Genomic DNA, 12,442 nt, shown 5'->3' on the forward strand with positions numbered 1-12,442 from the left:
TTAACGCTGACCAGTCTAACTGATAGCTTGCACGCGTGTCCGTTCGTCGTCGTCTTTGGGACGACTGTGTTCCGGCGTTCTTAAGTGGACGCACCTATCAATATTATCAATAATTTGTAGCTTTGTAATTAACATTATTACTATTACTTCTCCCCCCCCTTCCCCATTCTATCTCGCTTCTTTTCCTCTATTGTGGGTATGAGCCATTGTCTCGGATCATCATCATCTGGACAAGCGGTCCAGAGGCCAGCAGCTAGAGGGCATCTTTGTCGCTGTAGGACGAGGTAGCTTGCTGCAGCCGCGAGAGACCGCGAGTCCTGTGTGGCGGCACCATTGACAGTTGCTGAACAGGCAGGCGTGCCTTGCGCTTCTTGTCCAGGGAACGTGACCCGTTGCCAGGAACCCCCGAACCAGGGGGGGGGCGACCTCCCCGCCGTCCATGTTGTGCCTGGCGTGTCATCCTCTCGAGCGTCCGCAGCGATGATCAGCGGGATGCAGCGCTTCTCTTGCGGGCGACGTCCTTGGGTTGCCGACTCGGCACACCGTTCGCGCTGAGAGATTGGGAAACGACACTTTCCTTCGTTGCTCACCTCTTGAGTGAAGTTATACCTAACCTGTCATGGAGCTGTGAGTATAAACTACTTCGTGGTGGCGTTCGGAGTTCCGTCCTCCATAAGCTGTTAATAAAATACTGCACCGTAACTCGAGATAACATAACATAACATAACATAACATAACATAACATAATATAACATAACATAACATAACATAACATAACATAACATTACGTAACAGAACGTAACAGAACGTACCACAACACATCGTTCCTTCACATGCGTTCGTGCGCTTATATCACGATCACACTAAGATACGGTCATATGAACTTTGGGAGACACTGTTCAAAATTGTTTCATGACCTCTCAGCTGTGGATCAGATGACACTGTAGCTTAGGTGGCTACACCAGCCACATCTTTGGCAGCTAAAGGTGACAACCATTCGCAAAATGTGCGTCAGAGTAATGTGTGTTCAGTTAATTGAATGGGCGGATCGAACATTATACAAAGGCTGAACTTCGCCCGTCAAATTCATGCTTTGAGCTTTAGTACTGTTTGGTAAGAGCCAATGAGTTTAGCATACGCAAAGTGTATGTACCATGTGCTCGTGTTTTATGATACCTTGTTTTTCTTATCAGGGACGAAGATAGTGAAGTCATTCCAGACGCGGAGACCATGGAGTTTTATCGAATGTAAGTAAAATCTTCTGACAGTGGCACATTCCCGCGTGTTTTTACGGTGGTACTGAACATGTAGGTTGTGAGGAAATGAAGCGAGTGATTAAATCAACGAAAGTGCCTGAGGCGCATCCGTTTACTTAAAAGTGTACTTTTAACTTGTCTTTTGGTTTTGAAGAAAAAAAAAAATGTCACAGTTTCGCCCTAAGGGCGAAGCAATGAATGCGATAGCAACACAGCAATGTCATACGAAGCAAGGTGAGCGGCTTTCTTAGCAATATGAATTGTAGTAAACATGAGCTGATTAAGTAAGCAGGTGTGCTGCGGCGTAAGTAGACCGACATGAAGAGAGACTCGATGACCACGAGAAGGCGCGTGTGAAACGGTGGTGTTGATGAGAAGCGCTTCCCGTGGGCAGCGCGTGCGAAGGGACACACCTGTAGTGCTGCGCTGCCGATCCGGGCAGCATTGCATGTGTAGCGTGCGTTGGAAAATGTGGCCCGACTATTACTAACTGAATGAACAAGCATGGTGTGAGCGCGCACAAGCAAACGTGAATAGATCACACTGAATGACTGGAGACAACGACTGTCAAAACGCTGGCAGCAAGCGCATACGCCGCAGCGGGCGAAAGTACGTGCGGTCTATCGCTTCAATGGAAACTGAGCGGCGAATGCACAGCGCATAGAAAGGTCAGAGCCGTGTGGAGATAAGAGACGGTGAGGGCGAGCGACGAGCGCGGTTGTTGGCAGAGTAGAAGTGCGCCCCCCCCCCCCCCCCCCCCCCCCCCCGCCGCTCCCTCCGGCGCTGGCTTCCCGCTTCCTTGCTTGCGCGTGGGAGATGGAGTGGAAAGTTACCCTTGCGCCCGGTTGCAAGATAGGCCTTTGGTGCCGGAGCGCAGCGTCGCCCCGCCTCCCTTGCCTCCCTCCCTCCCATACCCCCACGGCGTTTTAAAGCGCGACGGTCGCGTTTTGCTTTCCGCTGTGCGTTCGCTCTCCGTGATAGCGCGCGTCCCCGCACGCTTCCGCTCGGGCATACGGCGCGCGGCGAAGATTTTATCTATACGGAACCTCACGGCGACGGCGACGCCGACGGCAGAAATCCGGTTGAAGTGTCCATATAATTGATATCTCAATAAAAGAACGAGGCCAACGCGACACGAAATTATTGACAGAGTGAAATGCACACGCTTGGGCGACGGTATAGTTTTGCCGTGGCAGCTTCTTCGAATGGTTTTAAGCAAACGTTGGTAGTTTTGCCTGCCGTGAGCTAGCTGATACTGTTTTATTACAGATGACGCTGCCAATTTTAATTCTCTGCCACCATGTCGGCCAAGTGAGGTAGCAAAGTACGATGCAGGCGAATGTTATGAGGAATAATAATAAAATCAATTTTGACAATGCTCGATACCAATTCTAAGGTATGTGTTCTGTTTGCCACACTCTAAGGAAGATTTAAACATTTTTTAAAATTTTATCTTGTCCCCCAGCAATAATTGCCACTTGCGTTCCTTCGCTGCCGTAATACTTTCCGGCCACGAACGTCATGCCCATGCATATCAGCCTGACGTAGCGTTCTTGACTGAAATGTCGCGAGCGCCGGCTGTTTAACATAAGAAATGTACGTAAGATTGATGATAATTATTTTGGAGGGACAGACATATCCTTCGCACCGACAATAACGGTCATCAATCATCTCCATTTGGGCTTTGTAATGCCCGAAGGGTGTAAAACGTTTTTAGTGTGTACCAATTCGAGTGTACGCACTGCCTTTTGCCGGGTTTCTTATCTATGTGAGGCCAGCACGTGGCTCACGCAAGTGGCCAGCCTCGGCAAGCGCTTGACTCGCGAAAAGCGCTGTCTGATCTACACGAATAAATGGGGCCGAATTCACAATGCTTTTTTGTTCGCAAGAGCTGTCTTGTCACCTGCCTTCGCTGACGCAACGTTCGCTATCACGATTGGCTGCCGCTTATTGCTGCAAAGTGCGCTGGCGTACGACTTGCTTTGTGAATACAGGACTTCCTGGCCGCTATTCGTAAAATTTATTTTCATTTTACGTAAGATACTTTTCTGATTCACCGACGTTCGGGTGCACCCTGCACTCATGATAGCCATCGGCATGATAAACAGACGATCGCCGCAGTGATGGCTGATCGCGGGCCCCCCCCTTTTTTTTTTATGGCGTCTGTGTGCGAAATGCTTAATAATAATAAAATTTCTTTCGAATGTTCTCACAAGTTTACCTTCCACTGTTATTTCGCAGAGGTCCACCGGTTCCTTCCATCTTGAGGAAACCAGGAGAGCGGCCTAAACGGTATGAGCTGTCAAATTGCGAGGAGTGATAAAACAGCTTTGACAGTTGCCTTCTTTCTTTTTTTTATTTCTTGTTTCTTTCGTTCCTTCTTTCTTTCTTTTGACAGTAGGTCAGATATATTGTGAAATTTGTGCACCATGACTTGCGACAGATATCAGTTGACGACGCACAAACCGAACAAGAGCACTAAATGACTTTTTGTTGCGTTTCAATTTCAGAGGACTGGGATAGGCTAATTTCAATGGCTACAGCAAAATACATGAGAGACAATGAACAGTTAGCAAAACGGCACCAGTTGAAATGGCATCAAAATAAACGTTCACCAAAATTTCCACACGTATAAGTACACGTAGTGATTTGCACTATATGAGCCTGAATCACGAGCAATGTATGCATTAGTGTAAACATACAGCGAACAGCGCCGACGCCATGACACGAGAAATACGAACATGACAGCTACTAGAAGCAGAACAGCCCTCCGCACTGTCGTCCCCACTGTTCGCAGTTTTTAACGAGAACCAGTTAACCTAGCTTATAGACATCTAGTGTATTTGTTTCTCTAATCCCGAAGACAAGGGGCGATACCATTGAGTCCGCTCACACGAAGTATATATATCTTAGAGAGAGAGATAACATTATGGCGTTTTACGTGCCAGAACCACGATATGATTATGAGGCACGCCGTAGTGGAGGAATTCGGAAAATTCCGACCACCTGGCGTTCTTTCACGTGCACCTAAATCTAAGTACACGGGTGTTTTCGCGTTTCGCCTCCATCGAAATGCCGCTGCCGTGGCTGGGATTCGATCTCGCGACCTCGTGCTTAGCAGCCCAACACCATAGCCGCGGAGCAACCACGGCATTGCAACGACGGCGGGTATATATATATATATATATATATATATATATATAGAGAGAGAGAGAGAGAGAGAGAGGGAAGATACTGAGAGCAGATGAATTTATTTGAGCCTTTATACTATTTCACTTTTCTAGATTGGAAGTTTCCCGAAGAGTGTCCTTCTCCAAGGACGTCTCAGAAGGGTAAGAACAACGGAATACCGGGCATTGCCAACCTATTTGATTTTTGTGCCTTTCACGCTTCAACCCTGCATGCGAATGCCCTTTATTTCACTTGAGCTTATGATGCTGTCTGTTAGCGCATCACAAGAAAGCGACGACTGAAGTCGACCGCCTCACTTTCAGGTCGTCGGAGTCCCTTCATCGTCGATTGCGTTTTAACGCCACTCCGCCAGGAAGGACACTCAGGAAGAAACAGTAAGCACAACCAGCTTGATTTTTGTGGTCGCGCAATGTGAACCGACGAAGTAACGTTTCCGTCGCATACGGTACGAGACAGTATCATCATAGAAAAGTGGGCAAGTTGGTGAGCATTCATTGCTGTGCGGCAGCGCTACTGAAACGAAAATAGAAGGTAAGAAGAAGGTCAGAACCATGTCACTTTTGTTCTTACCTTCTGTCTTCGTATCAGTAGCGTTGACTTTACAATAAAATAGAGCAGTAGGTTCGCCGGCATGAAGCTAACGTGAGTAGGTCGAAACAGAAGTCGGGCTGGCTGATGCGTCAGTACAGTGCGGCCAACGCTAGTGAAATGTTCCTAGATTTAGTGAAATGAAGCCTTGATTAGGGAAATATGGAAGCTTGTAAAAATTGAGAGAAATTTCGCCTTGAGGCATTGAAGTCGTGAAATTTCTGACGCGACGGCATATGTTTTAGTTTAAGACACCTCAAATTGCCTTCGCTTTAGCATGTAAACTATCAATTTTGATTGTACAGCAGCACGGCGAACGCATCACGCCAAGTATAAACGCCAAGGTGCGGATGTTCTGGGCACTTTTACGAAGTACTGCTACGGCGATATTGCCGTCCGTACCACTAGCATGGGCTGTCGATTTGGGTGCACACTGAATGTAACACTTGTCTGACACCGGCGAAACAACGTGTGCTGGAACGCCAAACAAAGCAGCACGGGCGAACTTGGGCGTGAGCGGACACATAGACCTAGCAAGACACTGTGGTCGTGGCACTAAACAGCCAACTACGCATGCGTATATAGTAATATTTACAAGGAACAGCTCATAGGCAGAGCAACCTTGGACCAAGCCTCATTGGTCATGTGTTTGGGCGAGCTTTGATTTGGAGTTACGAATTCGTGCTTCTCTGCAAATGCCTGTTGTTGTAAATGACCGTTGTGTTGTTGTAACACAACAGTCGTGTACTGTTGTGTTACAGTAAATGACTGTTACAGTACATGATACTCAAAAGAAATTATTCACATCCTATTTACATTGCTGTCAGAATGTGGTGCACTGTTTAATCGGAGCACTATGGTCTACGTACAAAACAACTGTGGACAACAACCAAGTGCTTTCTGTGAATATGGATTCAAGTAGGAGGCTGTGTGTATAGCATAACAACTTGCACTGCGACATCATTTCAGCTTGAGTCCATGACTTCAGTATTGGAATATGTTAAAACGAGCTTAGACATACATTTAAACTATAAATGTGCAGTATATTTGCATAACACAAACAAAATGTTATGACAGAAGTCGTATTGAAAAACTTAACAGCCACATTTTGCAAAATTACAGGGAAATCTAGGCAATTTCTTTCTTGGAGTCAGGTGAAAAGTGGCTTTGGCAGTTGGCCGCACTGTGTCAGTAGCAGCCAGCGCCGGTGATAGACAACTGCGCAGAGCGCATGGCATAGCCTCCTGTTCTTTAGCGTTCTTTTGGCGTGTCAAGGACGATATTATTTCTGAGGCCTAATGAGAGTGAAGTAGGCGACGCAGGAAACAGAATGTATAGTAATGCATCAGTTCGGTCATTCTTGCGACATTCATTTCTTACTCTGCTGGTAACGCCACTTTCTTTTTTCTCTTTCGGTGCTTGCTTTGTGAACAGGAGCATCTCGATCATCGCATTCTGTTCCTTCGCCATGGTCACTTTGGTGGGTGTTTTCTGGGGCTACATCATCCACGGCATCGTCCACACAGAAGGTGCTGTTAATGATGAACCATGCTACTACGATTTCTATTTTGCGCACTTAACTTTATTTCCCATCTAGAGAGCAGTAATGAAGTTCTTAGGCTTCCGGGAAAATATGTCTTCCAGCTGCCGCACTTAGTTTAAATGACGCGACGCATGAACGACGTCATAAAGTCTGTGGTGTATTCACGTTACATATTACCTTAATCTATACAGCTGAGTATGAAATTGAGCTATCCCTTTAAATGAATGCAGTACATCCTGCACTGCTCAGTGGGACAGTGGGAAGAGGAGTTTATTGTGATTGAATATGGTTGCGAACAGTTTCTCCTGAGATGCTCGTAGAAAAATCTGTTTAGAGGATGTCGCGTTTCCTTTGTCATGGTCCTAAAGAGCTGACCTGATTTTCAGGACAGGAGTGACGCCTACGCCGCCTTACCGAAACAGGGAGTACTTGAAGGGTAAGGGACGTCATGCTTTTGATGGGCGCATAGCGAGTGGATTCGTTATCGACCATCAATATAGAAAATTGACAGTCACTTTAGTATCCTTACGTGATTTGAATGCGAAGGCATCATGACTTCTCTAAATTGGTTACGTTCATGGTACGCGACATCATACCTTGCTATAATTTGTACCAACCTTAATCCACCCTAATCCACTTTAATCCACGTTCATTCATCTTCACTCACTTTGCTTCACCTTAATTCACTTTACTCCACCTTAAGTCACCTTACTATTAACTTGTTCTAACTTTAATTCTGTATTGCTACTAACGTCATACAAGACGCTGATGACGTCAGTTATGATGATGATGATGATATTTCGTACCATTCGTTGCCTACAACGCCAGCTTTTCTGCCTCATGGGACACATAACGCATTCGCATTAATAAAGTCCACCATGTGTCCTCTCTTTCAGCTAGCCCTCAGGAAGAAGTCTTGAGAGACCTCGACGACTCGGACTACGCTGTCCCCAACTGTAAGCAAACCCACGCAGCTGAGCGTCCGTACAGTCCGAAAAAAAAAAAAAAAGCTTGGACCCTTTGGGGCTTATCTTGTCCTACATACGATAATCGTCATCTGCCTTGCTTACGCTTCCTTTCTCGAAAACTCTGCTCTCGCTACTTTCCTGTCGAGATTGCGATGTCACGCTGATAACACGGATGCCGTTCGTGATCTGGAAGCATCGGGCGCTTATCGGTAAAGAAAGGAAATGCGGGCAAGATAACGGTTATTGTTGTGCAACAAGATAAGCCCCAAAAGCTGCAAAGTGTAGAGTGTATGCGCCAACCCATACATTTTACTATGTCATGAGCGTGGACAAGGCAGATCTTTCCTAAACTCATTCTAATCGAATTCTGGGTTATTACGTGCCAAACTCACGATTTGATTATGAGGCACGACGTAGTGGGAAACTCTGGACTCCGAGTCTTTAACGTGCCCGCGATGCACGGGACACGGGCGTTTTTGCCTTTCGCCCCAACTCATTTTGTTAACTTGCCTCTATAGGTATATACGCAGGCGACGGCATGCCTGGATATTCACGCAGAGTTAGTGTCAGCATACAAACATTCAGGTACAGACTTTACATAGATATAGCTAGCAGCTTTAAAAATGATTTTTTTTTCTCTTCTACTTTTTTCAGACCAAAGCTTTCTTTGTCTATCCCCCGTGGTTTGGCGTGGGTATATTCTTCTCGCCGTTTAGACGACGGAGTGGCCGAGCTAGCCGAGACCTACCTTGCGCCGGTGACCATCTCTATTTTAACGCGACAGCGTTTAGGGCCCCCTGTCGCAGAAAATCCGGCGTCGGCGTGGATGTCGGCGTCCGAGGCGGAGAAAATCATCCCCAACCACCCCTACCGCGCAGGCCCCCCCGCGTGGCGCAAGGTGTTAGCGAAGGAGAAAATCATTCCGAACCACCCCGATCGCGCAGGCCCTCCAAAAATTGAATTTGTCACAGATAAAATCCGTCAGAAAAATGGTAAAGTACAACTTAACCACAACCTACAGACATGGTGGCGTCGGAGTGTAATTTGAATGTACGAGAAAACAGAATTCTGTTACGAGGAAACTCAAAACACAAACCCCTTTTCCAGCATTTCTACCATACCAACACTGTGCGCTCGGGTAGTTTACTTGCGAAAATGCTATCCAGATGGCGCTCGCATCCACGGCAGGTCAAATTGGGACTTCGTCTGCCTAATGCGTTTTGGACACGCGCCCGCGTCGGGGCAATAGCAAACAATGAAAAAAAAAAAAGGTGCTCAGCTAGGCCTTCACATTTTAATATAAGACGACTTATATTGCCCCTGGAAGAACGCCTTCTCAGCAATGCATTTATGTTTAAAAGTGAAGCCGACTTTAAGAGGATCGGCTTAAGCTTGGACTTTGTAAGCTGGCTTTCCCACGTTCGGTGTTCCGGTGAAGCCCACTGAAAGAAAAATGCGATGCGAACGAGGCCCGACAACGCTATCGCGTTCCATTCTTAAAGGCGAAGCTTAAGCGTCCTCCAATTTTTTTTCTATGAAATGATATAAGGATACAACAAACAGTACCGAAATATTCATTTAACCTATAGGTTACAACGAGTGCGATAGATCTGTCTTGTTATTTGGTGGTAGGCCGCGCCTGGTCGTAATCGGGATTCTTAAATTGTGGTGGCCGTTTCCATGACTACTTTTCATCAATTGATGGTGAAAAGTAAACGCTTCAAAATTAGTGGCGAAAGGTGACATGCTGGCTAAAGACCCTACGTAAGCACTTGCTGAAAAAAAAAAGCGATTACTCACAGGCGACACATAAAGGATGGACACAGGCGTTGAAGTGCTACTTTTAATTGGACCGTCTGTCGATTCTGAACCGCTCAACAAGACGATGTCCCAAACTAAAAAAGAAATTTTTTCTACCAAGCATGTCCTCTCGTCACCACGACAAAATTTTCTGCGCTGAAGGTTGAACCCGTTTTGCTGTAGGAATATGTCAGTATGACGACAGAAGCTGCTGTCGGTGCGACAAAATCAACTCTGCTCTCACGAAGAAACGTTCGATCGCTCTACAGAAAGTAATATTTCGCTACATTTTCTGGCGTACAAAATTTTCTGTTACTACGACAATAATTCCTGTTACGATTACCATCAACGTGTCAGAAATTAAGACAAACTTGTGTTTTTACGACGAAAGAGTTGGCTGCGGGGTTTGTCAGCTGGAATCGTCATTTACGCGCTGTGAGCAGGTTACACGTGGTTCGAGGCAGTTTCCAGCACAGCGTGAGGTACGTTGACAAAATGGCTGCTCCAAATGCTGGACAGCCTATGTGAAACTTAGAATAAGAAAGCGGTAGTTGGTACGGCTTAGTAAGCCGGATACAGAACGAGGGGACCTTGCGTGTGTCCGATCTTATTGCTGACATTTGTAACTGAGAGGGGCAACGCAGTATCGCTGACCTAACTGCGGATCGCATGTTGGCCCACATACAGTGGTGTTCCTCACGGAGCGGTCCAGGCGTCGCCGGCTCCGGACGCCCGTGGTGGTCCTGAGACGACACCCGCCGCCGATAGCGTCGCCGTCGCCTTCGCCGCCGACTCGGCGCTGGAACCGCACGCGATCCTACCGACCTCGGCGGCGCTCCGCGAACACGACCACAACGACGACGCGCCGACGGCGCACCAAGCTCACGCGCAAGCCCGTGTTTCAATGGCGCTCCAAGGTACTCGTGACTCCTGCGTCGACGACCGAGACCGACAGGACCGGGCCGTCGGCGATCGAGGACGAGGCCGCGACGTCGCCGCCTCCTTCACTGGAGGAGGCGACCTCTGGAGAAGGCAGGAATGGAGACGACAATGCCCTCTTTCCGGGCGTTGACGGCGACGTCGAAGACGAGCTTGGTGCCAGCGGCGGCTCACAGGAAACCACCTCCCGCAGGCGAGGCGGACTCTTGGGCACTCACTCGGCCTTGGGAGACGCCGCCGGAAACGACACTTCTTTGGCCGGCAACAACACCGAGGTCGCCGACGTTGCTGGACCCGTAGAGTACAGCACCACGGACAACACTACCACGTGGCTGAACGACTCGGCTGGCGCTGGTGCGGAAGTGTCACAGGATTCGTCGCTCGAATCGTCTGCTGGGGATTACGAGGATGACCACACCGGCGCAGGCGGAGAGGAGACCATTTCTTCAAACGCCTTGTTGAACGATGAGGAGGAGGCAGTAGCAAAGGATGTTGACCACCTGGGTCGAAATGAGTCGTCGTATTCTGTCCTGGTCGACGAAGGGACAAGCAGCGGCGCTCTTACGACGGACACGACGACGACGTTGAGCGGGAGCGTGACAACGCAGAAATCTGACGGCGTGGTGCTGGGAGGAATCGTTAACGGCACCGATACGGGGGACTATTACGACTGACTGTGTTGAGAGAGAGCTTTCTTTATTTCGCGGGCTTCTTGACCATCGTCTGTTGACGTAGTGTGTGCCGTTATGACGAATCATTCATCAGATGTATATTCATGTTACCTTCATTAAACGTTTTTCTTTCCTTGTAATTACGTTCAAGTCTATACACAAGACCCAGCAATTTCATCAGTTTTGTGGAGCTTGCAAACGTGACCTCCATGTATATACCCAAGTGAACTAGATGACCATTCGACTTATGAGCAGTCGCAAGGATTCACGTGAAACGTCTTTCATTTCGCTTCGCGCAGGGGCTCGCTTGCTAAAAACGCACGTAACGCTACATGTACGCAACAATGTAACGAAAACGTATATATTGTCGCTTAAATCTTTGCAACTGTACGTATACACAAGCGCCTTACTTTCGTAACGTTGTGTAGATGAAAGAAGTCATTACTCGATCACGCAAGTGTAGCGTGCACAGATGGCGCCGTTGAGGCGTCACCCATTATGCAATCGGAGCTAAATTTAGCCTCTCGCTTAACGTTCAAAGAGCCGTAGCTCGCAGTAAGTTTGTCTATCCGAGCAGGAGTGGTGGCATTTGAGAGAGCTCACAATGTCATAGCGGGTATAATTTATCGAACCCCTTATGACCCCTCACGAACCTGTACGCGTCAGGACAATGTGCAGTTCATTGCAGGAATTTGATGGTTGATCGGCTACGTCGGCCCTGCGTTCGACACGTAGGGTCGAGAAATGGCGTGAATAGGTTTTGGCAGCGAGACAGAATGATGCCCACAATTGGCGCTGTCACCTTTGATCACGGCTGGCCCGCTTCGAATAGCGCGCGAGCATGGCGGCCCCACTAGCTGTATCAATAGTTAAGCATGTAAACTTTGTAATGAGGGAATAAATGTCACTTGTGTATTTCGTTACGTGATTTCTGTACCCTATAGTGCCCATACAGCCTTTAGCAGCACGCACAAGACATTGTGGCTGCGTCCCCGATACAGCCAATCAGATTTTTTTGACGATGTCTGTTCGCGTGGTGTTCTCGGCAGGCAAAACGTGGCCAAGTATTTAGAAGCTTGATATTTTTGTCTGCACTATGGCCGCTCGTTGACAAACATGCAGCTTGTATGCTGGTGGCGCTGTATGCAGCCGTGCGAGGCCCCCGCATGCATGGAAACAAATGCTAGCTTCTAGAAAAGGCTAAATGAAATGTAGAAGTTGCTGTGCAAGCTGTTTGATATTTGGTGAAGTCATCACGGGCATAAAGGCTTTACGTTCGTTTCATGTCATTTGCTATTGGTCCGACTTCACACCGATAATTCACGAGGTCGTGTCTTGCTCCGTCTAGCATTGGTGCCTTGTTTTGCAGTAACCTGCGTGGTGCAACTGAACTCGGACGATGTCATTCGTACGCTTATTACAAGATACACGATTTATATCGCTATAGTTCTACCGGGCCTTGAAACAGGAGGGCGTGCGTTCTTT

General features: G+C 47.7%; 1 protein-coding gene across 1 annotated transcript; it reads left to right on the plus strand.

The window, feature by feature from the left end:
* Nucleotides 1-265: 265 nt before the first annotated feature.
* LOC119445162 (uncharacterized) lies at nucleotides 266-11,442 on the plus strand. The gene is made up of 9 exons (XM_037709486.2): nucleotides 266-627; nucleotides 1,194-1,247; nucleotides 3,498-3,548; nucleotides 4,541-4,588; nucleotides 4,751-4,822; nucleotides 6,471-6,565; nucleotides 6,971-7,015; nucleotides 7,476-7,535; nucleotides 10,035-11,442. Exons 1-9 carry the CDS (start codon nucleotides 620-622, stop codon nucleotides 10,958-10,960), a joined length of 1,359 nt encoding a protein of 452 aa, XP_037565414.2. The 5' UTR covers nucleotides 266-619; the 3' UTR covers nucleotides 10,961-11,442.
* Nucleotides 11,443-12,442: the final 1,000 nt, after the last annotated feature.

This window comes from Dermacentor silvarum, chromosome 3 (assembly GCF_013339745.2).
Source record: "Dermacentor silvarum isolate Dsil-2018 chromosome 3, BIME_Dsil_1.4, whole genome shotgun sequence".
In the NCBI taxonomy this organism is placed as follows: domain Eukaryota; kingdom Metazoa; phylum Arthropoda; class Arachnida; order Ixodida; family Ixodidae; genus Dermacentor; species Dermacentor silvarum.

Coding starts and splice junctions, on each gene's coding strand:
- LOC119445162 (XM_037709486.2), top strand. Junction 3,549..4,540: donor CCAGGAGAGCGGCCTAAACG/GTATGAGCTGTC, acceptor TCACTTTTCTAG/ATTGGAAGTTTCCCGAAGAG. Junction 6,566..6,970: donor CGGCATCGTCCACACAGAAG/GTGCTGTTAATG, acceptor TTTTCAGGACAG/GAGTGACGCCTACGCCGCCT.